The 26,964-nt window shown below is 37.4% G+C and overlaps 1 protein-coding gene across 3 annotated transcripts in view; it reads right to left on the reverse strand.

Annotated features, from left to right (window-relative positions):
• The window catches only part of LOC120480666 (von Willebrand factor D and EGF domain-containing protein), a 65,918-nt gene extending 42,137 nt beyond the window's left edge, over nucleotides 1–23,781 (reverse strand). The window contains exons 1-14 of one of the 3 annotated variants that reach the window (XM_089134587.1): nucleotides 23,518–23,781; nucleotides 22,134–22,572; nucleotides 21,148–21,179; nucleotides 15,006–15,190; nucleotides 14,707–14,935; nucleotides 12,664–12,729; nucleotides 12,342–12,574; nucleotides 8,269–8,358; nucleotides 7,933–8,074; nucleotides 7,540–7,757; nucleotides 5,869–5,942; nucleotides 4,294–4,570; nucleotides 3,309–3,511; nucleotides 1,729–2,681 (exon numbers count right to left, since the gene is read on the reverse strand). In XM_089134587.1, the coding sequence (XP_088990713.1) occupies nucleotides 1,729–2,681; nucleotides 3,309–3,511; nucleotides 4,294–4,570; nucleotides 5,869–5,942; nucleotides 7,540–7,757; nucleotides 7,933–8,074; nucleotides 8,269–8,358; nucleotides 12,342–12,574; nucleotides 12,664–12,729; nucleotides 14,707–14,935; nucleotides 15,006–15,190; nucleotides 21,148–21,179; nucleotides 22,134–22,306 (2,875 nt within the window). In that variant the 5' untranslated portion in view covers nucleotides 22,307–22,572; nucleotides 23,518–23,781. The remainder of the gene's footprint in view (nucleotides 1–1,728; nucleotides 2,682–3,308; nucleotides 3,512–4,293; nucleotides 4,571–5,868; nucleotides 5,943–7,539; nucleotides 7,758–7,932; nucleotides 8,075–8,268; nucleotides 8,359–12,341; nucleotides 12,575–12,663; nucleotides 12,730–14,706; nucleotides 14,936–15,005; nucleotides 15,191–21,147; nucleotides 21,180–22,133; nucleotides 22,573–23,517) is intronic. The other 2 variants (XM_089134592.1, XM_039673988.2) reach the window with 2 other exon arrangements.
• Nucleotides 23,782–26,964: the final 3,183 nt, after the last annotated feature.

Consider the following 26,964-nt stretch of genomic DNA (forward strand, 5'->3'; position numbering starts at 1 on the left):
CATGGCTTCAGAATAAAAATAATGAATGGGGTTCCCAGATGTAGAAGAGGCATCAGCCGATGATCAGTTGAGCAATTAAGCAGATTTATCTAGCCGTCCTCCCTGAGCTACCTTGCACGTTGATCCTAGCGTGGTTACCATAAATCAGAGTTCGCTCTCGGAGAGGTTGAAAAACGTCAGTCTGTGACAAACAGCCCTCTCTAGCACTCCTAATCTGCTCGCTAATTTGTGTTAAAACTGCCATTTCGTCACCAAGTCAGCCCCAGGGAGCATGCGAAAAACGTCGAGGAAGATAGCGGCTTAGCGAAGATCCCAATGCTAATCAGGGAGAGGGCATGGGCATCTGGCACAGTGCCAGGCGATAGCATACCTGCATAACAATATGAAGCTTGGCTGGGAAATCTAATGGCACTTCTGAGCCTCGTCGTTATTGCCAGAAACAATCAGTCGATAAACACGCTAAACGACTTTGCCGTTCCGAAAGGAGTTCCATACATAATTTCAAATAATTCATCTAATCAATAAAAATCACTCTTGCACAAACGCAAGCCATCTGCGGTTTCTTTGAAGACATGCTTGAGGGAGTAGGAAATTATTCTTCGCAGAGTGTAAAGAAAAGGAATAACGAACAACAGCATCCAAAGCACACAACTAACAAGATACTAAAAATACACACTTGATGAAAAGAGCTGCCACAGAAATGTTGAATCTAATGCCACAGAAATGTTCTGGCACTTTGGCCACCATCTGGTAATGGCAGCTGTAGTGAACACTGTACTTGTGCCAAAGTACAGGATTTTAATCACACACATTTGGACAACAGAGCAGTAAAATTCTGACCCATAAATATACAACAACATATTACACTAGACAGTCATCCACTTACAAAACAATGCCGGTAAATGCAATGGTAGATTGCTGAACTTCTCACGTCAACTCCCATTTGTACAGTACACAGCTTTCTAGTGTTCCAGCTCTAGTGTTATCAATAGAGGCAAAAAATCAGTGTGTTGCATTTCATCTGCTTTTCCTTCAGGAACAGGAAGTGATGTGACTTTTTAAACAGGAAGTGACAGTGCAAGGATTTGGAAAAGGAAACCTCTCCTAAGAAGTTCTTCTGAGAAAAAAAAGACCAGAATAATCTCAAGAGTCTCCTCCAGAGTTTTAACAATCTATTCTCAGATCTACCGAGATTATAAACTCAAACGTTCTCATCAAAATATTCCAAGACCAAATTAGCTAAGATTTACTACAGTTGACTTTGATTTAATGTCTTTGCACTCAAAAGTTCTCATTTTCCTCAACTTCAACGAACTTTAGGAAAAAGTTGAAACCTAACCTTAACATTAAGTCACCTCGGCTGTGAATGAACAACCTCTGATCAATAAAACTCCTCTTGGACCACAATTCCTTTGAAGAAAACTTTCAAATGCTCAATAAAGGATTGATGGATGAGACTCCATTGTGTCCATTGATCGTGAGAACAAATATATACTTTCCCCAGGCCACCTGAACAAAACTCAAAGACGACCTTTATCTACAAATGCGGTCCCTACTCAAACTCCACAAACCCCTGCAGGTATATCACACAAAACATGTTGTAAAACCCCATTTGGCTGCTTATTGATGGATATTTTGCATATATTAAAGCCAAAGTGTTTCTGATAATCGAGGATCCCTAGGGGAATACATTTGAAGCAACAGACGGATGTCAAAACAATCACTTACTGATGGTGAGACTGCAGTCGTAAAAGCTGTAGCCTGGATAACACTGACATCCCCACTCTTCACATTGCCCGTTCCCATTACAGAAGTTCGGACAACGTAGGGCCATTGCAATATCCGCCAACGATCTGGAAGCGCCTTGGGTACGATGGGTCCGGTTCTCCAGCCACTTTTTCTCACATTCGTTCTCTAGGAAGGGCACGAGTGCGTCCTCCCAGGCCAAATCATCTTTCAACTGAAGATCCAGGATGCAGAGATCCACAGCTTCTTCCAGGCGTCGACCCAGCAGACTCTTGCATGCTGTGCCCACAGTTGAGTTAACCAAGGCCAATTGGCAGACCTCCAAAGCCTTGGCAGAAGTGAGGCCACTAGGTGTCGGCCAGGAAGGGTAGGCAGCTGGACGGCTGGAGGAGTGGTGGTCATCTGGAAAGAAGTAGGCTAAACTTTCGAGGTCGGTCTGACTTAGGGCCTGGGCGGTGTAAATGGGCAGAAAGTCAAGGGTTTCTCTCTTAGGCATTCCACCTGAACTTAGTAAGGGCACCTTAAATTCATTCAAGTTGGGGGCATCAACTTTAAATAATGACTCCAATTCTAACTCCTCTAAAGAAGGAGAGTTGTCTGCCTGACCTTGGGGCACCTGAGACTCCAGTTTAACACCTTTCATCTTGGCTAACTCTAACACCTCAGCCAACGTCTCCCGCTTCCGGACGTTACGGGCAGAGATAGGTTTAATGGCGTACTCGGCAGTGGCATCTTTGAAGGGGAACAAGGACGTATAATCTGTGTCGTCGTGAGATAGGCACCGAGAGACGGGAGGTTGGTTTAATAGGCCTTCGGAGGTGTGCATTGAATGGATGGAAAGGCTGTATCCCTTTTGACAAGCACAGAAATTCCACTTTATCTCCTCATTCACGGCAGGTGGCGTGCTGTCAAACAGGCTCTCTCCAGGCGCGATCCTGACACAGAGAAATAAAACAAAAATATGACTGTCTCAAATCAGCCTTTGAATTAAGCCCTCAAGCACTGCGACAAGAGAGGATTTAGAGTTCGAGAAAGGTTAGCCCATTAGATTAGAGACTTTCCTCTACTTTAATTATATTTGACATTAAAACGAGCGAATCAAGGTTAAATGGTGATGCAAACTCTAATCTGAAACCGAACTGCTCTCCACGTCTCCTAAATACTCCTACTCGAATGGGATCTTTTCCGGAAGCTTTGAGCTAGGAAACTCCCATATATTTTTGTCTTTTAGGTCTTACCAGCAAATTTCAGACCAGGACCGAAGGTTCACCTTAAAGCATGTCTAGTTCTGGAGGGCATCTTGAACTCTAAACAAACAAGCTAATTAAGTTGTTCAGGGCTACTTGCAGAAAATTGAGATTGGTAATAAAGTCTACAGGACTCCGGCCCTCCAGGACTGGGGCTGAAGAGTCCTGCCTTAGAGGACCTCAGTAGCCCAGTTCACGACGGCTCTGGTTAGACTAGATTTATTACCCTTCTTAAACTCAAGAGATCAATTAAGTACTATATATTGTTTCTTGTGAAAATGGAGACTACACAGTTGTTGTAAAAGCATCACTCACCTCCAGCCTTGAATGAATTCCTCTAGGTCTATGTGACGGTGGCTTGTGCCTGCAGGATGATGGAGGTCGTTGTGGCTGTTCCGGTCAAATAACCCACACAGGCCTCTGGTGGCGTTAAAGTCCTGACTTGGAGCCCTGACGGACAGACTCATTCCCCAATCACTGACGTCTGCTCGCACAAACGCCCCTGAGGCAAAGACGATCTGCAGGGGTCAAACAAAAATCCTCGAAATTCGTACATATATAACCTTAAACATTAAACTGAAATCATGTTCAGAATCAGGCCATGCTGACCCTTATATGTAAGGCTAGTGCTTAGGTTGCGTCAAGTCCCGTTTTATTTCTTGTTAATTTATTCATGTCCATGCATGTACTAGATCCAACGTCATTACCTAATCTAATCTAGAGTTTACCCCAACTTCAATCATAAACTAAATGCACATGTTAGTAAAAGATCCCATTTCCCTGCCAGCTGGTTGCGAGGAAATTAGTGGTGATTTGTCAAGAGTCTACATCAGAATATTACAAATCTAGATAAATGTAGCCATCACAATATACTCCCTCATGCAAACTGAGTCACAATGCAACAATGACAACATCTGCTGCACTGACAGACTGATGGTCTTTTGAGACCGAACTTTAAAATCCTTTTGCTGGGGAAAAGGCCTCTTTTCAAAACAGATGAGATCTGTGTTTACTTCTCAGACAGTTTCACCAAGAAATTGAAAATCTGCCTGTCCTGAACTTGAACTGTATACATTTCACAGTGAGATTTCCTGAGTTTGCATGTCAATGAGGGATATAGTGTATTGAGTCAAATCTAAAACAGTTGATACTGCGAGTTGCAATAATAACACAATCTTTCTTTGATTCGATTGTTTTGTCTGGATTTTCACTTCAGCATAAGTTTACATTTCTTATTTTTAAAACCTATCCACTTTAATTCAATGTTATTAGCTACCACAGCACTGGAATGTAACCGTACCGTGACTTTCTTCCCTTGATGTGTCTCGTGGATCTTAATCTGATTGGTCACGGATGGTCCCATGGACTTGACGGACAAGTGCGGGCGTGTTTCCTGCAGATGCCCGTCGCACATGTCAAAGGTCACGACCTCGTTGCCCTCTCGAGCAGCTATGCCACAGGTACACGCCACAGCGTAATGCCGACTCCCACAATCCCACTGCCTCGTGTGGACTTCGAACACACGTTTGGTGCTTTTATAAAGCAAAAACGTGCCCGTTTGCTGGTTCTCATAGCGCCTGGGTGGAACAACAACTGATTAGCACTCACATTAAATTTCTTACTGTAGCTTGATCGTCAGTGTAAATATTGGGGATGGTAAATGAAACAAAGATAGATACATCCAGTTGCATCCACTATTGCTCCAAAGTTTGTCATATTGAGTTATTTTCTGTTCTGTTTTACTCTGCTAAAAGGTCTTGGTGATTAAAACAGATGAAATCCAGAAACCTCAGTGTGCACTTAAAAAAAATCTTTAAACACAGTATCATCTCAGAGGACTATTTGAACTTAATGGCAAAGTGGAGGAGAAGCAGGAAGAAAGAGCCTTTAAAAAAAGAACTGTAAGATAAAAAAAGAGAGCAAAAAATTGAGAGAGCGAAACAGAGGCAGTAATTTCCACAGGACAGTTTCAGTATCATTTACTTTAATGGTGACTGTGATACTTTCCTATTTTTGCTCTGTACGTTTGGCATCACAGTAAACACACATTGCTCAATACATCAGCTATACTGTACACTTAAATCCATTGTCCAATCGGGCCATATGCGCCTCTCTACTGGAGGAAATTGTGGCACAGGGCCGGTGTCTGTCAAGGACACATTCACTAATGAGGACAGTTCCCGTACACATTCATAAAGATCCCTCCTTCTGGGCCAAATTCAAAGAGTACAAGTGCTAAATCTGTGCCTCACAAATCTGAAATTCAAAGTGACCTTTACATTCCTGCCTCATTACCTGAAAATGTAGCATTAGAGCATCTGTCATGTAAAAGTCACACTACTTACTGTATGTTGAAATAATCACAAGCTATCTAGAACGATTTAGAATGTCTAGCGCAAATGTCAAAGAAATAAATAAAAAGCCTTGGGTAAATTCAGTGTATTTCTTGGGAATCGAACCCAAGACCTTGGCATTGTTTGTTGTTAGCGTAATGCTTTACCAGTTGAGCAAAGTAACAGGTCATGATTGGAACATCTTGAACTGATACTCTTTCACAAAGTACAAGTGATACATGTGAGCCTCACAAATCAGAAATCCGAAGTGACCTTTACATTCCCGCCTCATTACCTGAAAATGTACCATTTGAGCATCTGTCTAGTAAAAGTCACACGACTTGTGTAAAAATAATCATAGGTAATGTAGAATAATTCAAAGCATCCAGCGCAAAAGCCAGTGAAGAAATAAGAAGCCTTCAATAAATTAATTGCGTTTCTTGGGAATCGAACCCACGACCCTAGCGTTGTTAGCGCAACGCTTTATCAGTTGAGCTACAAGAAAAAAGGGAACACACCCTAAAAACTCGTAAATATTTTACCTGCCATCAAAAGTAATGATATGTGGGTCAGTAAGGGAGTAACAGGTCGCTGTTGGAACATCTTGAACTGTGATCTGCATGCAGAAAATAAGAGGAAATTGTTAATGATGCATTCATAATGGCAGCTTTTTGCAGTGCAATTTCATCTTACGTAGAAAAATGACACTTCACTTTTATAAAAAGCATAAACAACCACCTTAGAGAATTAACTTGGTGTTGCTATGCTCTCAAAACATTCACAATTGAGACGGCATTGATGGGGATAATCATTGCGGAACTATGCCGGCTCTAGCCTAATTATAACCCAGAAGAGTACTGTCTTTTCCCATTATTAAAGGGAACCGAGCGGCTTTCATGTTTACAGACAACACAGATGGTGGTCTGGGGCCGGCGGTGACACATTATTTAAGTAGACTGGCGGTCTATTTGTGTTTACGTTTCTTTCCTTCTGAATTACTGCATTCTTGTCTGTCCTTTCGGTGTCTGTCTGGCTTATTAGAGGCTTTTTCTTTCTTTCAGCAGGGGTCAATTATGAGAGCTGTGAGGCCGAGTCAAAGTATACTTCAAATCTGGAGGGTTACAAAAAAACTAACCATGACACGACACTACTACTAGTACTTCTACACTGCAAAAAAAAAAAAAAAAGTGTCTTGTTTCCTAGTAGAATTATCTAAATTTTTTTAAAGGAGCAGTTCACTTTTAAAAAAAATAAACTTTTGCTGATAATTTACTCACCCCCATGTCATCCAAGATGTCCATGTCTTTCTTTTTTCATTCGAAAAGAAATGAAGGTTTTTGATGAAAACGTTCCAGAATTTTCTCCATATAATGGACTTTAATGGCAACCAAACGGTTGAAGGTCCAAATGAGAGTTTCAGTGCAGCTTCAAACGGCTTTAAACGACACCAGACGATGAATAAGGGTCTTATCTAGCGAAACGATCGCTCATTTCAAAAATAAATAAAAAAGTTTAAGTTTTATAAGCACAAATGCTCGCCTTGCTCTGTTCTGTGATGCGCGTTCGTGACTCTCATGTTCAAACTCGTTCATCAAAATGAACAAATCTTTTTTCGAGTCATGACTCAAAGAGTACTAGATAAGACCCTTATTCATCGTCTGGTGTCGTTTAAAGCCCTGTGAGGCTGCAATGAAACTCTCATTTGGACCTTGAACCATTTGGTTCCCAATGAAGTCCATTATATGGAGAAACTCCTGGAATGTTTTCATCAAAAACCTTGGCTCAAATACTAGTAAATTGATGAGCACAAACCTTAGTAAATCATCTGATTCAGCAGGATTAAATTAAATACTTTCCTCCCATAAATTTTGCGTCTGAAAGCGAAACTCCTACAAATGCATATGCAATAAGGTCAGTCGCAAGAATAACCCTGTCCACGTTTGTTCAGCGCTAATTTTTCTCTTTGTGTGATTTGTACATCCTGACAATCCATACGATCAACAACTAAGTTCATCATGGGTCAAGTTGTAAAAAGAGCAAGAAAAGTCCCCTTGAAAACATTACCAATGTAAATATATTGTAATGTCAAGCACTTCATTGTCCTGAAGGGCATTTCAAAGAGAACTTTGTCTTATTAAATTAAACATATTAAGTACAAAACCACTCAAGCAACTAATATTACATTTTAAGATGCATGCTTAGGTTTCTCTAACCTTCAGTGCAGGAGGGTTGTAACCTCTCCAGAGGCGAGGGCTGCCTTCGGCAGGCTGAGTGGAAAGGAAGCTGGCCCGGTTCCCGTCCCGGGTGAAATCAGTAACAGCGGTGAGAGTCACGGTACCCTGAGCACAGACGTTGTTTCGACAGGGCTGAGACATCAGCTCGACCGAGCAGGATGATAAGGCCACGTTTGAAACCTCCACGACTACATTGTCTGAGACATTCAGACAGATTATCAGTAGATACGTCCTCATTTGAAAGGGAAAACTCAAAGACAAAATGTTCTTGAGAGCGAAAGGATAATTCACGCACACTCCCTTTCAAAGCCTTTTACCTTCATACAGCACGTTTATGTATGTAACACACTAATATTAATAAGAAACACACACCTGATTCATGTACACTGAGAGCAAGAGACACTTTGCAAGGGTGGTTGTGCTGGAAACCATGGCAGGGAATAGGGACTGTGCTGTGTACGGTCAAAACGTGCTTTGTAGCATCCTCACGGATGTGGAGGACATCTGGAACAAACTGCAAAACAATTTACTCCGGCCGAAACCAGAGTAAATCAAACATGATAATACAGCTCTGTTAAGCATTGATAGTCATGCAACATAATATTTGCAATGTTTCAATGAGTGTTTAGCCAGTAATTATGGCTTCAGGCGATGTGCATGATGCATGAGCCATCATAATTATAAAGAATTAGATATAACCGGATTTACCTTAATTCCCGCGAAAAACCCAGCGCTTTCTTTAGACGCCGACTGCAGGCTGGAAGAGTTTAACAGGAAGGTGGACACACTGCAGGAGAACTGTCAATCAAACCAGACTGTCATGAAGGTCATGCAATGTAGCGTTACCAATATAGAAATCAATAATTATTTACTTTTATTGGATTTTTTTTATTAAATCATTTTAATAATGAAATGAATAATTAAAATAATTCAAATGTATCAATGTATGTATTTGGGGATGTAGTATAGCTATTATGGCATTCAAATATATGTATAAAATAAAAATGATAAAAATTTATGATTATATTAATCTATTTTAATGCCATGTTAGCAAGGTTATATTTGTAGCAAAAATAAAAAAATATTCTAAATTTATATATATATATATATATATATATATATATATATATATATATATATATATATATATATATATATATATATATATATATATATATATATATATATAATTAAAATGCATCAATTTATATATTTGGGGATGTAGTATAGTATAAAAACGTATGATTATATTAATTTATTTTAATGCCATGTTAGCAAGGCTATATTTTGTAGCAAAAATAAAAAAATATTCTAAATTTTATATATATATATATATATATATATATATATATATATATTTAAATAAAACATTTAAATTAAATATATATATATAAATATTTTTTTAAATAAATAAAACATTTAAATATATATATATATATATATATATATATATATATATATAAATAATATTATACATAACTATCTAATATATCAAATTAAGTATGCTATATATAAAATACTAAAAATAATAAAAAGATTAATAAAATGTAATGCCATATACAGTGCCCTCCACAATTATTGGCACCCCTGTTTAAGATGTGGTCGAGGACTTTTAAAAATTCTCCCTTTTTTTTAAACAACACAGAATCCAAATGCAAAAAAAGAGAAAAATCCAACCTTTTATTTAAGTACATTACTTTGGTGGTAAAAAAAAATGTTAAAATTTAAAAAAATAAAAACTTCAAATCATGTGTCTCACAATTATTGGCACCCCTGATGTTAATACTTTGTACAACCTCCTTTTGCCAACAAGACAGCACTTAATCTCCTCCTATAACATTTCACAAGATTGAAGAACACAGAGAGAGGGATCTTTGACCATTCTTCTTTGAAAAATCTTTCTAGATCATCCAGTATCCTGGGCCCTCTCTTGTGCACTCTCCTCTTTAGCTCACCCCACAGGTTTTCGATTGGATTGAGGTCTGGGGACTGAGATGGCCATGGGAGGACCTTGAGTTTGTGACTGAACCATTTTTGTGTAGATTTTGCCACACGTTTTGGATCATTATCCTGCTGAAAGACCCAATGACGACCCATCTTCAGCTTTCTGGCAGAGGCCATCAGGTTTTTATTTAAAATGTCCTGGTAGTTCAAAGCGTTCATAATGCCATGCACCCTAACAAGGTTCCCAGGGCCTTTGGAAGAGAAACAGGCCCACAGCATCACAGATCCTCCACCATACTTCACGGTGGGCATGAGGTACTTTTCGGCATACACATCTTTTGTTTTACACCAGATCCACTTAGAGTGTTTGTTGCCAAAAAGCTCAATCTTAGTCTCATCCGACCAAAGCACACGATCCCAGATGAAGTCCCAGTGCCGCTTGGCAAACTCCAGACGTTTACGTTTATCAGTGTTAGTGAGAAAAGGCTTTTTCCTAGCATGCCTCCCAAACATCTTGTTGGCATGTAGAGAGCGTCTGATGGTTGTTTTGGAGATTTTGTGACCCCAAGATGCCACTATTTGATGCAATTCTGTGACAGTGAGCCTAGGACTTTTTTTTACTTTTCTTAGCATCCTCCTCACAGTGCGTTGTGGCAAGATAAACTTGGGACCTATTTCAGCCTTGTTTGTCACTGTTCCTGTTGTTTTAAACTTCTTAATGATTCCTCTAACTTTAGATATGGGCAATATAAGGTGAGTGGCTATTTTCTTGTAGCCATTGCCTGACTTATAAAGGTCATCACACATCTGCCTCACTTGAATGGTGTGTTCTCTTGTCTTTGCCATGTTGACAAAAAGAGAATTAGGCCTCTGTGTCATGTCATATTTATACCCCCAGGGAAATAGGAAGTCATGAATTACTAATTAAAAGTTCCTAGATATCCTGACCAACATTAGCAACTACAGAAAATATATATTTTTTTAAAAATCAATTACATTTTTCAGCGGAATTGTTAGGGGTGCCAATAATTGTGGGACACAGGATTTGAAGTTTTTATTTTTCTAAATTTTTACATTTTTTTTTTACCACCAAAGTAATGTACTTGAATAAAAGGTTGGATTTTTCTCTTTTTTTGCATTTGGGTTCTATGTTGTTTAAAAAAAAGGGAGAATTTTTAAAAGTCCTCAACCACATCTTAAACAGGGGTGCCAATAATTGTGGAGGGCACTGTATATTCTTTTATTTGAATGCCATGTTAGCAAGGATATATTTCAAGTAAAAAATAAATAAATTTACAAGGAACCATTAATACAAGGAATAATTATTTACAAAACCAAATAACAGCAACACAGATGGACCAAAAATCAAAAATATTTTTGTTTCATAATTTATCAATGTATTTGATTCACTTACATGCCATTTCATGCCATATATGGCACTGAAACAAACTATGATGGCTTGAATGTCCTTTTGTGTTGAAGAATTTTCAGGTCTGTTTTGCCTGTATATGGGAATTATGGAGAGCCCAAGGTGTGTATGTGTGTGTGTGTGCGTGTGTTTAACTAAGCCCAGCTGTGACATATGTTTAAGAAAACCACACAGCCCAAACCAGAATGATGCTGTTTCTCAAACTGGGGCCTCTATGATGTAAAAACATGTTTTTTATAACCACAGGTAGCGAAGCATATTTCAAACTCTCTCTTCAAACCTGCTTCAAAATTCACATCAGAACAAACAAATCAGAATGAAATCAAAACGAAGTTCAAGACAACGTTCGGCCTCAGTGTTATTTATGGTTTGTATACGTGGCCTCAATTTGACCTTTACTCGTTCATGACCTGATCTCACTTCCGCTGGAACACTTTCTGCACTCATACGAGAGGTCAAAGGGCATTATGACTAAAGACAGCCCTCACAAAAGACCCTTTCCTTTCTTGGTCTGGTGAGAACGAAGTGTGTTTAACGGCTGTCTGGAGCACATTACGCCACAGGGGGAAATAAATCTGGAAGACAGTGATGCCGTTTTAAGACTCTGGCGCACAAGATGTGCCCTATATTCTGAATCTTACACAATTCAGTTAATTATTAAATAATAATTAATTAGTTAAGGGAATCTTAACTAATTGAGGGAATCTCCTCAACCACCATCACAATTCACTTATATTTTTACCACTGCTGAAAAATATGTAACATACAAAAAAAAAAACATGCAAACGTTTGTTTGATTTCAGTTCCGTTTACATATAAAACCTTTCCAATAGCTATGTTTCCATCCAAAGTTAAGAATTCATTTATTTGCAAAATTGGAAAATCGCATAAAACATTTGAGAATTTTTCATTAAAGTAACTCGTAAATTTTTCGTTAAAATTTAATTCAGAAAATGAACTCTTGCCTAAACTTAAAAATGAAAACGCAGCTTGAAGCAACAAAATCATAGTCAATCACACTGTTAGACCTTACCAGGTTTTTTACAGTAAACACTGTTGCCAGTAATTTACTGTAAAAATGCACTAAAACTAATAAGTTGTATTTTTTAGTTAACTTGAGTTTTAGTGCATTTTTACAGTAAATTACTGGCAACAGTGTTGCCAGTATTTTACTGTAAAAAACCTGGTAAGGTCTAACAGTGCAGAACATATTGACTATGATTAATTTAATTTGCACACATGGATTTTGGGCCAATGAGATTTGAATGTGGGCGGGGCTTCCCAGCCTACAATATCATTGTGTAACACTGGATTCACTTTAGAGTGCTTTACTGAACAGTGTAGCCCTTTTAATTTTCGAAATATAACCTTCCAAACTAAATTGTACATTAAAAATCATTTCTTTTACCGTTTCTCCCAGCCTAAAGTGAACTCCGTTCATCTCAACCAGCGAGTAGAGTCGAGTCGTTGTGTCTCGTCTGATCTCCACCTTCATGGTGTTGGAGGAGTATCTGGCCCACACCACCTGATACCCCACAGGCCACATGGACGTCACCCCAGCGAAGGAGCATCGGAGGTGGACGCTGCTGCCGACCAGCTCTGGGGCCACCAGGGGTTTTGAAGGTAGTGAGGGGACGTTTGCTTCACAGAGGAGAACAAGGTCATGAGATAAAATGTTTATACAGATGTAATAAATCAAAATAAAATTGCTAACATTGAAAATAACTTACCCTTACATAGACCGTTAACTACGGTTTCACCAGGTGGACAGGATTTAGGCGTGTATTGTGAAGCAACTAAAAAAAAAAGAAAAAAAAAGCAGTTTCACTTCCCGTTTATAATTTATATAATTGCTTTGTCTTATCTTTTGACATATAAGAGATGCTAATAACATCCTCATTATAAACAAAGCATTTATGCTCGTTTTGATATTTGCATATGACATATGAGTGCAAGACAGCGACGAATAGTATACACATACAGTATGGATACATGCATTTTCATCCCTTTGCCAAAACCCAAACCCCAGTAGCCATGGAACTGTCCTAAATCCGTGAAATATTGCTACATGAATTCAGTAATCTGATTTGCTCCCCTGCAGAACTTCAGTCACCAGAAATCGATCCCAAACTAAAAATGACCTGAATACTCTTGCACACGGTTGATGATACAGTCATTTATTTGTATCGAAGAGATGTTTGAGAATGTGAAAGGACACAAGGCCAGAGAAAGAGAAATATTGATCATCCATATTAGAAATTGAATGGTTTCTCTCTGGGCTGTTGAACAAGGAAACATCTTGTTCTCTTCTACTGGTGCAAGCATCTGCTGTATGTTTTAAAGTCTATTACAGCTAAATTATGTCATTAAAACCGATTCAAATCATGTACATAAGCAATGTACGTAATCATTTTTCAAAAAAAGAAAAAGAAAATAAATTATATTTTGCACAATGACCATGAATGCATTTTTAGGATCATTACGATTTGTCCAACTTTGACATTGTTTTCATGACTATATAACATATTTTCACCCCAAATTTTCATTGCAAAATGTTTTATTCTCATTGAAATGAGAGAAAAATAAAATCATGGTTGTATTTGTTGTAATGCCATAGTACTTTCAATTTATGCTGATTTAGATTAATAAATAAATAAAAGCGAAAAGAAATAATCAATATTAATACAAATATTATTATTATTTTTTTTTTAAAAACTAAAAAATAGCCATTGGAAATAATGTTATTTTTAAAAAAAGTAAACCTAAAAAGTAATGACAATTTCTTGGGTATTATTAATTTATTGATATTAAAATAATATTTAGTCTTAACACTTCGTATTTATTTTTACTTCCATTATTATACAAAAAAATAAAAATATTTAATACATAAATAAAACAATTTGATTTTCCAAAAAAAATTGATTTTCTCTTTTATTAAATAAAATTTGAATGCCTTTTTTTGCCAGAAGATCCATTACAATTACTGTTTATACTTTTACATTTTATTAAAAAAAAAATATATATATATATATATATATATATATATATAAAGATAATAAAGCAATTATTTATGTGTGTGTTTGTTTCTCTTATTGAAAAAAAAAAAAAAAATCAAATTGAATTTTTCTTTAGATTTTTGGGATGAAATGTGACCTGGACATGTAGTCGCCATATTAAAATAAAGTTATTTATTTTAGGTATTAGTTTTGAAATAGTTATGACGCTTTTCCATTACCTGTACCAGCTCGACTCGACTCATTGCAGACAGTACCGCCACAAATAGTACCCGGTCGTCATAGCGAAGCCTTTCGTTCCTCGTTGCCCCATTAAGCTCTTACTGGATCCTCTCTTCGGCAACCAAACAAAGGAAAGTCTGCACCTCCTCGTTTGACCACGGCGTATTCTTCCGAGTTGCCATAATAACAATAGTTGTAAGTTTAGAAACTGTCTCTGGCCAAACTATTTTAAAATGGCTGGATTACTCTGGATACTCCATCTGGCACATACAACGATGACGCAGTGAATGGCGACGATTCTCTTTGACCAATCAACAGTCGGCATTGTTTTCACATCACATTTTAGTATCACCTCAGCTCGCTCAGAACCTCGCCGGAGGTGATACTAAAAAAAGTACCCGAAAGCAGTTACAGCAACGTTTACACAGTGGAAAACCAGACAAAGGCAAGCCGAGTCGAGTCGAGTCTAGCTGGTACTGTGTAGTGGAAAAGCGTCTTAAGTAAAGTATTGGGAAAACGAGTCACATAACTGCGTACCTTCTGCACAGTATCCCATGCAACCTTGTGTCGGCTGAAGGAAGTACAGCAGGAACTCGCCACAGTTCCGGACCGAGATTGGGATGCGGAAAAGGCAGCAGTCTTTAGTGCTTCCGTGAAAGAACTGCCACGTGGCACAGGCCGAGAGCTGCTTGACCTCTCCGGGCCTTGGAAGATAGCTGTCCTTCAGAGACAACCACACCGGAGCCTGCGTACCACAGCGGTTCATCTACAAAAAGAGACGGAGATCAAGAAACTGCAATTTGGAAACTGGTCAGAACTGACCTGAGACTGCTCACCTCAACACAGCGGGTCGGCATCTCCGCAGGTTTGTTGTTTATGGAAAACCGGTACCATCCGGGCGGCAGCGAATGGTCACAGACCAGATCCTGTATCGCTGTGTTCTGAAGTTCAGTAGAGTCGAAGTCAACGCTCCGATATGGGTTCCTCAAGGTCCTGTATCCACCGGGATAGCATTCTGGAGCTGGGAGAACCAAGTACACCATCAAACAAAGGCCTGTTTCCCTGAATTACAACCTTTTATATTCATAAATGAGTTTAAAACAACCTTTCGGCAAAGACAAGGTCAGCGCTCAGAAGGTCGAAAACTGTGTCATTACAGTGGCTTGAAAACGTCACTCGGGTTCATTAAAACCCAAATGGGGGTTAACGTGACCTCCTCAACGGCTGACGTTTAACCAGGGTAAAAATAACACACCTTTATCTGACCCCCTTTTCCTCGCTCATAACTTTACGCTGCAAAGGTCGGAGAAATCGGCGACGTGTGTCCGGGTCTCACGGCAAAACGGAAGGGCAAAAATAGACGTGTGACTTTCAGGCTAAAACCTTTTTAATCCCTTGCCATTTCTTCAGACAGCACATCTGTAACACCTAAACCCTTCTTCTTCCGGTATCTCAGAGCTCAAGTGGATCGGATGTCACCATCTCGACTAATTACGCAAGGGAGGGAGAGCGACAGCCACTGTCTCACTTTTTGTATAAGGATGCCTGAGGCCACTATGGTAATCCTTTAATGCTCCTCCTGAACATGCTAATAGAAAGTTTGGACGAGTTTGCAAGAGTGTCTGGTCATCGCTGTTATTGTGTAATGGAAGCTGAGACAGGGCAGATAACAGCATAGACAAAACAGACTAGTGGGAAGACAGTACAAAGGAGTTTCACTTGGTTATAATGTAAGCAAAGTAACAAAACAAAGTTGTCAGCAAAGCACAACAAAACAAAAGAAAAAAAGCAAAGCAAAGCAAAGAAAAGCAACAAACAATGTCAGTGAAGCCAAACAAAAAACAAAGCAACAAAACAAAAAGATAAAAGCAAAACTACTAAACAAAAAGATAAAAGCAAAGCAACAGAATAAAGGGAAAAAAAAAAAGAAAAACAACAAAACAAAATAAATATGTTTGGACAAAATATACCATCAGGACAATTTTAACTAAGGAATTATAAAAATAAAATAAACGCCAAATCACAATGGCTGGGCACCATTACATCATAAAATAAACATAAATCATATTCATACCATATATAAAAGGAGAAAATATTGTATTATTATTTGCTGTGTTTTGTGGAAAGAAAATGTTGAAGAGGAGCAATAATAAAAAAAACTATTTTCACTTGAAAATATGAAGATCTATTTTAAGTTCTTCTCTCAGTGGCGCCTCAAAGACAGACTTTGTTCAAAGGAACATGTTTCCACCAACCATTTGAAAGTCCTCATAAAGAATAAGGGCAGATGACCTTTGACCGGTGTGGAAAAGAGCAGAAAATCTCTCCTCTAATCCTGCCTGCTTTACTGAGGGATGACGAGGCCAGGTCGAGAGGTCTTTCTGCCCCACTGAAGCGCTGATGAGATCATGCGTCGGCTGGTTTAGAGTCCATAATGCCCTGCTCTTTCCAGCCTAATTCAAGGACCATTACTCTGCAATTACGTCCTAAGCTTTACTCTCTGAGGTGTAATGGGGCAGGAAGAAGATAAATATATTTAAGTGTTCATTTTATAAATTCTTAATAATGGTTTGGTGGGGAGATACAGGGATGATTTGAGGGGACGCTTCTTAAGGGGAGGTAATGGAGTTTCAAGGTGGCCGACTTAAAGACACGACGAAAGTAAAAGCAGCTACTGGTTGCTCACTTTACTTCCCAAGCAAACATTCACAGATTCAGAAAGACATATGTAGGAAATCTTCACTGTACTGGTTTTGATGTGTCTTATAGTCAAATAAAAATACATTTAAATTTAAAGAAAAGCAAAGTGACATCACAACTGTAAAATACAAAATGACCACACCAAAGTAACATCACAAACGTGAAATAGAATAAAAACATTCGGCAAATTGACAACACATCCTTAAAATAAAGTAAAACTATTTAATTGTAACAATAGCAAAATGACATCATAACTGTAAAATAAAATAAAAATAAGATGAAAAAATAATAATAATAATGACCACAGCAAAGTGACTTACACAAACATGAAAACTGACATCACAGGAGTAGAAGTAAATATACCGTGTAATATTATCAAATATAATCTTTTATTCAACCTTAAATATATCACACCGAAAACTCAGAGAAGAGGTCCTGTGTTACGTCTGAACAGAAAAGGTTATGTCAGTAGCTCATAATTAACCTATTTAAGACAGCAAGGCACATTTGGCATCTGTCTGGTCTTGCAAGGGTGACAACCACAGTCAGATCTTGCTCTGTAAGGTCAAAGGTTCCACAAACAGTCGTTTTTTTCAGCCCTCAAACAAAAGCTGGGACAAGTGCTGCTGGGTAAACACCTCAGACGGCCCAGTTAATTTGTTGACTTAGAGACAGGGTGCATTTCAGACACTTACACGATTTTTGTGACCAAAATACAGTTTTTCCTCACATTTCATATTATTTCCATCACAGTTTTGCATTCACTCGAAAAGTTTGAAACGTTTTGAGAGATTGTAAAAGTTTTCTGAGTAAATACAACATTTCTCGGGGAATGCAAACTTTAGCCAGCGAAAAAATACGTTTTGTGCTAGCGTATACGTTTCAAGAGAACACAAACGTTTTGCCAGCAAACGTAACGTTTCTTTTGGGAATGCACAACTTTTGCGAATGAAATATATATATATATATATATATATATATATATATTTGTTGCCGATCTCATATTATTTCCATTACCAGTTTTGCTCTTCCTACGTTTCGCGAGAACACAAAAGTTCTTCCACGTCTTCCACGTACGTTTGCGAAAAAGTTCGCAAACGTAAAGTATCTTGGAGGGAACGCAAAATTTGTGTGACCAAAATACAGTTTTTCCTCCCATTCCATATTATTTCCATCACAGTTTTGCGTTCAGTCGAAAAGTTTGAAACATTTTGAGAGATTGTAAAAGTTTTTTGAGCAAATACAAAGTTTCTCGGGGAATGCAATCTTTTGGGAGCGAAAAAAATAAGTTTTGTGCTTGCTAGCATATACGTTTCAAGAGAACACAAATGTTTGCTAGCAAACGTAAAGTTTCTTTTGGGAACGAAATATTTTTTTTTGTTGTCCATCTCTTATTATTTCCAGTTTTGCTCTTCCTACCATACGTTTCGAGAGAACGCAAAAGTTGGGAGCAAACGTAACGTATCTTGAAGGGAACGCAAAATTTGTGTGACCAAAATACAGTTTTTACCTCACAGTTTTGCGTTCACTCGAAAAGTTTCGAAACGTTGAGAGATTGTAAAAGTTTTGTGAGCAAACACAAAGAATGCGGAACTTTTGCGAGCGAAATATCAGTTTTACACGTACTAGCATACGTTTCAAGAGAACGCAAACATTTTGCCAGCAAACGTACATTTTTCCCTCCCATTTCATATTATTTCCATCACAGTTTTGCGTTCACTCGAAAAGTTTCGAAACGTTGAGAGATCGTAAAAGTTTTGTGAGCAAACACAAAGAATGCGAAACTTTTGTGAGCAAAATATCAATTACTTGGGGAATACAAAAGCTTTTAAATATCACTTCCCCCTTCCCATCTCATATTTTTTTTTCCATCAACAAATGTGAGATATAAAGTTACATAAAGATATAAAGTCATGATATAACCTGCCAAACACTATATAGCCAACTCAAGACTCAACCCAACTCCTATAGAGCAAAAAATTCAATAAGAAGGATCCTACTGAGCCAAACAAGCTGCAAATAATCTTTATTTCAAGCATGTCTAAGGATTGCTAAAGCTGGAGAACTTTCACACAAGTTCAGTCAGTGTGTGTGTGTGTGTGTGTGTGTGTGTGTGAAAGGAGTGCAGGGCTGGTTAATGGGAGTTATCTGTTGTGACAGTCTGCCTCTCGGCTGAATGAAGAGCTGATTACACAGCAGGAGAGGAACAGCTCCAGATATTCACACTCTCCAGCCCCAGTGAGAGACATTCTCATTCAAAAAATGGTTTGGCAAGTCTGGGTCTGTTACGTTTATGAAATACCAGTGACCACAGTAAACTGTCCTTGATATTAAAGCGAAAGCCTTTCACAGTTGCACACGCACTCATGCATTTCCTCCTCTCGCTCAGCCAGGACTTCATCCAAACCCTGAGGATTCAGAGACATCCCTTTTTCACCCCATTGTGTTGGTTGAGGCTTGTGAGGGATGAGATCCCATGACCCAAACACACAGCTGTCAGACATTTAATAAAGACTGAAAAGGCAACGCTGATGATTCACAGGAAAAATATCACGGACAAGGATATATGACGAGTGGACACCGCTGGGAGTACATTGAGTAAGAGATACCAAGAATTGAGACATTTAGTCAAATGTCTTGTGTACAGCTTTGTTTATCCTCAAAACTCCAGACAAATTGAAGATTATGAAATAAATACCGTAGTTAGTTCACCACCACCACCACAAAAAAAAAAAAAAAAAAAAAAAACGTATAATGACATTTCTTACAATAATGTTGGTTCCAGTGACGTGCAATTAAAAAACGAATCTACGAACTCTATGAACGAACTTATCTACTCTCAAATCACACTTACGGAAAAATATTTACCTCAACACATAAGGCCCTGATATACAGAAACAATCGAACTGGTGTGACGTCATTTAGAACAAAATCAGAAACGAATTTCATCTGGAGTTTGAAACTATGGAAGCTTGTTTCCACCCACAGAATAAAACATAAAAAAGGTAATTGTGACGTTTTAACTCAAAATTATGACTTTTTTTTCTCACAATTGAGAGAAATAAACTCGCAATTCTGACTTTTTTTGTGCAGAATTACATGTTCATATCTTGCAAATGCAAGGTAATATCTCACAGTTCTGACTTTATAACATGCAATTGCAACTTTATATCTCGCAATTCAGAGAAATAAATTCAGAATTGCGAGATGTAAACTCGCAACTGTGAGGCTCTGCATTCTTAGACACGGAAAAGTTCTCCAGTTCATTTCTTCTGTTCAGCATAAACACACTGGAAAGCTGCTTTATAGTAGAAACTGAAGTTGTAAGAATTTTAATCGAAAGCGATACTTCATGTTTTACACTATAAAGCTACTTGATTTAAAGCAATAGTGCCAAGTGACTGACTGGAATGCCCTCATCCCAAGGCGTCATATACGACACTTTTGCCAAAGCATAGACATCCAACGCACATGGCAACTTTTAGCGTCAAATGAGACAATTCAGTTATGGTAGGTTTATGTATGGGGTAGGGTTAGGGTTAGACCACTAGGAGGCGCCTTCTGCCCCATATATATCTGTGTCTTATTTGACGCTAAAGGGTGCCATGTGCGTTGGATGTCTACGCTTTGGCAAAAGCGTTATATATGAGGCCTTGGGATGAGAACGGGCTGGAATGCCGCACTGCAGATGTTGTGCAAACATCCACATCGCTACGATCTGATGCTTTCTTTAACTTTGTTTTCTCACCTCAACCAGATTTGCTGTGTGTTCATATTGTTACTGAGAAGAAAGCACATATTTACAGACAGTGTGTTGCAGCATCGGGATGTTCGCTAAAAAGGTATTTTTATACTTCTTTTTGCCCCTAAGCAAAGAACTTTGCTGCGAGCATATCAGTGCCCCTGGTGGTCTGAGAAGGAATGGGATGGACAGACATTTATTTTTTTTTACAAAATTGGATGAACAATGTTTTCAGAAAATGTTAATGTAGTCGTATTTTGATGGTCTCTAAATCTATAAATAAAATGAAATACTTGAAGCGTTCGTCAAGTAAATATACCTTGCAATTTAAATAATTACAAATTAAATTGATAATATGCAGGCAAGTTGCGAATGACTGCGTGAATGACTGCAATAACACAGTTCTATAACCTGTAATGGCACTGAGGCATGATAAAAGGACAGTAAAGATATCACAACCTCACTAATCCGTTTGACCCCACAATCTTGAGGATCACATTCCCACAATTACTGCATCCCTGAGGCGTAATACTCACCTACTGACTGCTCTAATGACTGCTCAAAACATCTGCACAGACAGAGAGAGAGAGAAAGAGAGAGAGAGAGAGAGAGAGAGAGAGAGAGAGAGAGAGAGAGAGAGAGAGAGACAGACAGACGGTTGCTGTCTCCACAGAGCACGTTAATTCTATCCGAACTGCGCAGACTGACTCTCCATTTGGTGCGCAAATGGATGTCAGTGCGCAGTTAAAGCAAAGTTTCGCTCAGATTTCAAACAGATGCTCAATCCCCCTGGAGAACCGGGATATTGAGCACTAATGGAAACAATGTCTTTGGATTGAAAACACATTTATTTCAACACCATGTTCCTGACGCAGCCAGACAAAAATCTTATGCACAAAAATAACAATGTTTTAAACATGTTAGGAAGTAAAATAGCCAGCATAAAAAAAAAATTAAATAAAAAATAAACAACAATACAGATATCATATAAATTATCAAATTAACGAACGCAGTTGAAAATAAATAAAAGACCTGTTACCTGGTTAATAACAAAAAATAAATAAATAAATAAATAAATAAATAATAAAAAAACTAAATTTAACCCAAAGCGTTATCCTACTTATAAATAAAATACTGTAAATATATACAATAAGAGAGTATATATAAACAAATCAATGCAATAATACAAAAATAACATAAAATAGCCTAGTTAAATTAGCCTATAGGCCTACATGTTGATATAAAACAATTGAAATTGTAATAATAATACATATTTCGTGCACGATGTTTGGGAATCTTTTGAAATGACCATGTGAATATGGTAAGTTCTTGAATAAACGCGCATTGCATTTCAAAACGCAACGCTTTAAAAGTGCACGTGCAACCGCTAAAACTTTAAATATAGTCACGTTATTTCCACCGATAGCGCAATCTGCTGCGCCACACAGAAACAATCGTCTTAAACGTGCGCACATGCATTAAGGCATCGCTAGTATTGAATCAAAGCATGTTTTTGACTTACCCAGCTGCGCAAGTAACCTCAGAGGAAGCAAACACAAGCACCAGATGCAGATGGATGACTTTAAAAACACTTTTAAAACTTCCATGTCTGAGTCTCACAGTTGCGCGTTTTTCCACGGGGATCCCATCGGAAAGTTTTGTCCAGTTTGAACACTCTGCTCCTGATGTTGGCATGTATTCCTCCCAAGACTAAGGAAGTTTCCTTGCGCACAATATATTGTCCTTAATTTATGGGCAGTAAGAGGAGTCTTGGACCATTTTTGCCTTGTGTGTGTGCGCGTGTAAACAGTCAGCTGTCTTGAAAGAGTGAAGGGGGCACTTCTATAGCCAAAAGCCCTCAATTAACTGAGAGTAGGAGGACACTTACAGTACAGGGAGTCTTTAGTGAAACACACTCACCAAAATCACTGAAAACCTCAGAGAAATGTAATTTAATGAAGCTGAAATGGAGAAAAGATGATTATATCCACATTAAAAATGGGCGAAATAGCTTTTTCCAGGGGGGCATATTCAAGAATTCACTGTTAAATATGCTTCCCATTAGAAGAGAAAGGGTTTTTTTTACAGAATAACTTTTTAAAGGTCTACAAAGAATTTGATAATATCTAGTTCAATGCTTTTGACCTGATGGGTTACAACAGAAAAAAAAAAAACAACGAATGCAAATAATATACCACAACAATATACGCTGAAAAAATGGTTGTTTCGACTTTAATCTCGAAAGGTTTTGACTTTAATCTCGAAATGCTAGTTTTTTTTTATTTTACGTTTTTTTTATACGTCTTTGTGTAAATGTAGTTTGATGGCGTACACGGTGGCGATGCGGGTAAACCCTACGGAAGCCCTGAACCACAACGTAAAAAACATAATAATAATCTGTAAAAAAAAACATATAGTATTTCGAGATTTAAGTTGAAATGTTTCGACTTTAATCTCGAAATTCTAGATTTTTTTTTTTTTTTTTTTACAGATTTTTTATTTATTTATTTATTTATTTTTACTTTGCGGTTCAGGGCTTCCGTAGAAATTGCTAGTAAACTTCACAAATAATTACAAAGAAAAAGCAAGTAAAGAATTTAAAAGCGGAACTTTTGAATTGAAAGTCTTTAATAGTATTTTCTTATCTTACAGCGTATAGCAAAATAAATAATGTTTTTTTTCAGTAATGGTATAAAACATTTGTATTTATTGTTTTAAAAGTTAATGTTTATTGTATATACAATATAGGCTATCCTACACATACCTGTACTTCTGCTGCTAATTCAACAAAAAAAATTCAATAGCATTTTTATATTAAGCATGTAATCTCATATATTTGGGCCTATAGTTGAATATGAATATGGAAACTCTATTGAATAGGAAGATAATACTGTAATTAAGCTTACCTAACATAATATTTTCAAAGTACTCAGGAAGTCCAAATCCATGCATCCTTCATCATGATCCCATTCCTCTCCTTTTTCCACATGTAAAGTACAGCAAGTCAGACGCAAACAAACCACAATACTAAGTTCTCCATACAAAACAAGTGTAACCAAACTCCAGCACGAAACCACATCAAATCCATAGAAAATAATTGGATTACAAAACAACACAAGAACAAGCACATGCCCATTTGTGCTACAGCTAAAAAGCCACATGACAACCAATTAGGAAAAAAACAGAAAACAGGAAACTCAAATTATAAATAAATTATATGACAGCCTTCATAATAAGAGTCCTCAAACCATAAAACATTAATCTGCTGCTAAGTAGGTCTGTCTTTCTCCCACTGTCCTGTTACCCCAATATAGCAAGAAAAAAGTAATAGAAATGTGTAAATCTAGTACTTGACAAAGTATTTTTATCATTAGCATAGATGAAAATATGGTGCTTAAAGAAAAAAAGAATGGATTAACATAAAAAAAGGTCAGTAAATGCTTTTAATGGACAGATAAATCTATATTTGACGTCAAGCTGATGTGGGAACAATTTTTGAATGCTAACATGTAGAAGGTCTTCAAAGAGCCCTTGACCTCTTTTAATGTTTGATACCTAAAGCCAATTCGCTGAACTGTAAAATAGCTAAAAGACGATCTGAATACACAAATAAATCATTTTCACAGTTAAAGGGTTACCACCTTGCGCCTCTCTGGGATTGTAATTCCCCAAACAAATTCCTGACTGGCCAAGTATATCCATCTCAATCCGTTGGCACAGAGCGACTCGGATGCCACCTGGAAGAGGGTAAGATGGTTGCGCTGCCTGAGGCTGAAGTTTTAGCCCTTATATCCGCTTCTAATGCCTACAGTGTGGCTGAGAGCAGAAGTCGAGGTCCCTGTCATGAACTGGCTTTAGTGAAGGTCTTTGGGTCTCATTCGCCCTCAAGCTGTTGGATTAAAGTTCAAACCACATGCCAAGGAAGAGCCTTTAGACCCTCCTCACAATTGATGTGCATCTCTGAGAAGGGATTTTCCTTTGAGCTGCAGCTTTGAATAGAAGATCCCCAGAAGTTGTGATCAAGGATCAGTCTGAAATCTTTTACCATCATGAGAGAAGTTTTCACAGATCATCTGCCTGGGATGGAAAAAGCTTCTAGACTTTACTTGAGAGGAGCCTTTAACGGTCCATTTTTTTTCACTACCAGACAACTACCATTTGATGCTTCAAAACGTCCATAAAGAGATCGCAAAACAATGAATTGACTGGTTTAGTCCTAATTTTCTTAAAGGGATACTCCACTTTTTTTGGGAAATAGGCTCATTTGACAACTCCCCTAGAGTTAAACTGTTGAGTTTTACCGTTTTCGAATCCATTCAGACGATTTTCTGATATTTAGTAGAATATCAGTAACCAGACAGTTTCTGGTCTCATTGACTTCCATAGTAGGATAAAAATATACTATGGAAGTCAATGAGACCAGAAACTATCTGTTTACTGATATTCTTCTAAATATAAAAAAAATCGACTGAATACATTCGAAAACGGTAAAACTCAACTGTTTAACTCTGCGGGGACTGGTAAAATGAGACTATTTCCAAAAAAAGTGGAGTATCCCTTTAAGAGACATGATTAGGCTTTTACTCACATAAACATTCATCAAGGATCAGTGTTACGCAGCACGTTTGAGCTTCAGTAAGAGCCAATGAGGTTCATTCTCTTGTTACGCAGCGCGTTTGAGCTTTACAAGAACCAATGAGGTTCATTCTCGTGTTACGCAGCATGTTTGAGCTTCAGCAAGAACCAATGAGGTTCATTCTTATTTATTTACTTCAGACTTATTTATTTCAGTTAATTATTCATCTCTAATGCAATGCTTAATAGTGCTCTTGTGCATCTGTTCATTAATGATAATGATGTTTTCTAAATATGTGACAATGAAGACCCTACTCACCTTAGAAAATGAATTATCTAGACTAGGCATTCAATCAGAAAATGAACTACAAACTTCTTCAGCTTAAATGTGAAAAACATAAGTAGGACTTGTACTTTTTTTTTAAAAAAATAAAAACTTCTGGAATAATGCATGTGCTAAATCAGGATCTTTCATGTTTTAAAAAGGTCATGCTGTCGCATAAAGGTGGCAGTTTAGGAAACCTGTCACTCGGAAATACAACTTCAAAGGTCTCTTATTAAAATGTTCATCCTTTCCACACTTTCCAGTTTTCCCTTGGAAAGCAAATGACTGCCTGAGTTGGCAGCACGAATTTCAGGTTTCTTTGTATTTTCAAAGCATAAAAGTATTGAAATTTGATTTAAAAAAGATGAAATTGAAATGACATTGACATACAATTAATGATTCTTATTTCCTGTCAGATTAAGTTCAGATCTACTGAGGCCTATTTAATGCTAACTTCTCAAAAGCTATTTTAGGCAAAAACTATTCTTATCAATGCGTTTCATGCTGAGCTTTTGACTGAGAGTGTCTCGCTATCACAAACAAACACGTGTTTTCCCGCCATCTGAAACTGGCTTTTGTCAGTATATTGTGTTGACAAGGCTGCAGTCTTGCTTTTTTTGCTCTAGCGCTCATAAACAAACTTCACGGGGGGTTGAGTGTCAAATCAGCAGGTAACAAGCCAAGCCGTCTCAATTCTCTACGACACACTGCGTCATTAAAGTGAGTGTTGGTCATTTATGAAATGTTGATGCGTGCATTCAAGCCCAAAACCATCAAAACCTTTGTAGGGTAACTTCAACAAAACTTAGAGGAAAATTATTCACTTAAACTGCTTGGCTGATATCTAGCACACATTTACTGTAGTTTATAGTGATATCTTATTTGGACTCTTGTATAACCTATAAAACTGAGATTTCTTTACCTTTTGTACCATTTGAAAATGTTTTCAAGTTTCATTTAATTCATTCTGATTGTTAAGTATGTTAACATGTGCTACTTCTAGCAAATAGCTAGCTATAGTCCATCAATTTAATAGTGTGTCACTGAAATAAATGAAATATAAATAGACGAATGAGTATAAAATAATACCTGAATCATGCCAGGAAGCCTTTAAAAATTGATGTTGAGACCACTTAAATTGGGTCACTTAAAATGACTTAATTCCATGATGTTGAAGTTACATGAATAAATTATGTTTGTTTAATGAAATCCAGTTATGTGGAACCTGTTGACGAAAAAAAATAAAATTAAGTAAAGCCAACATACCATTTTTTTAGTGTACTTTGCATGCATTATAAATCAATTAATAATTGTTAAATTAATAATTATTATAAATTAATTATTAATTGTAAACAATTATTTCAACCCCATTATAGAAAGTTTGGAATTCACATGCTGATAATTTGATAATTTATTGAAAAAAAACAAACAAAACTTCTTTACAAAAACATAA

Source organism: Pimephales promelas, chromosome 2, assembly GCF_988280905.1.
Source record: "Pimephales promelas chromosome 2, fPimPro1.hap1.1, whole genome shotgun sequence".
Lineage (NCBI taxonomy): Eukaryota > Metazoa > Chordata > Actinopteri > Cypriniformes > Leuciscidae > Pimephales > Pimephales promelas.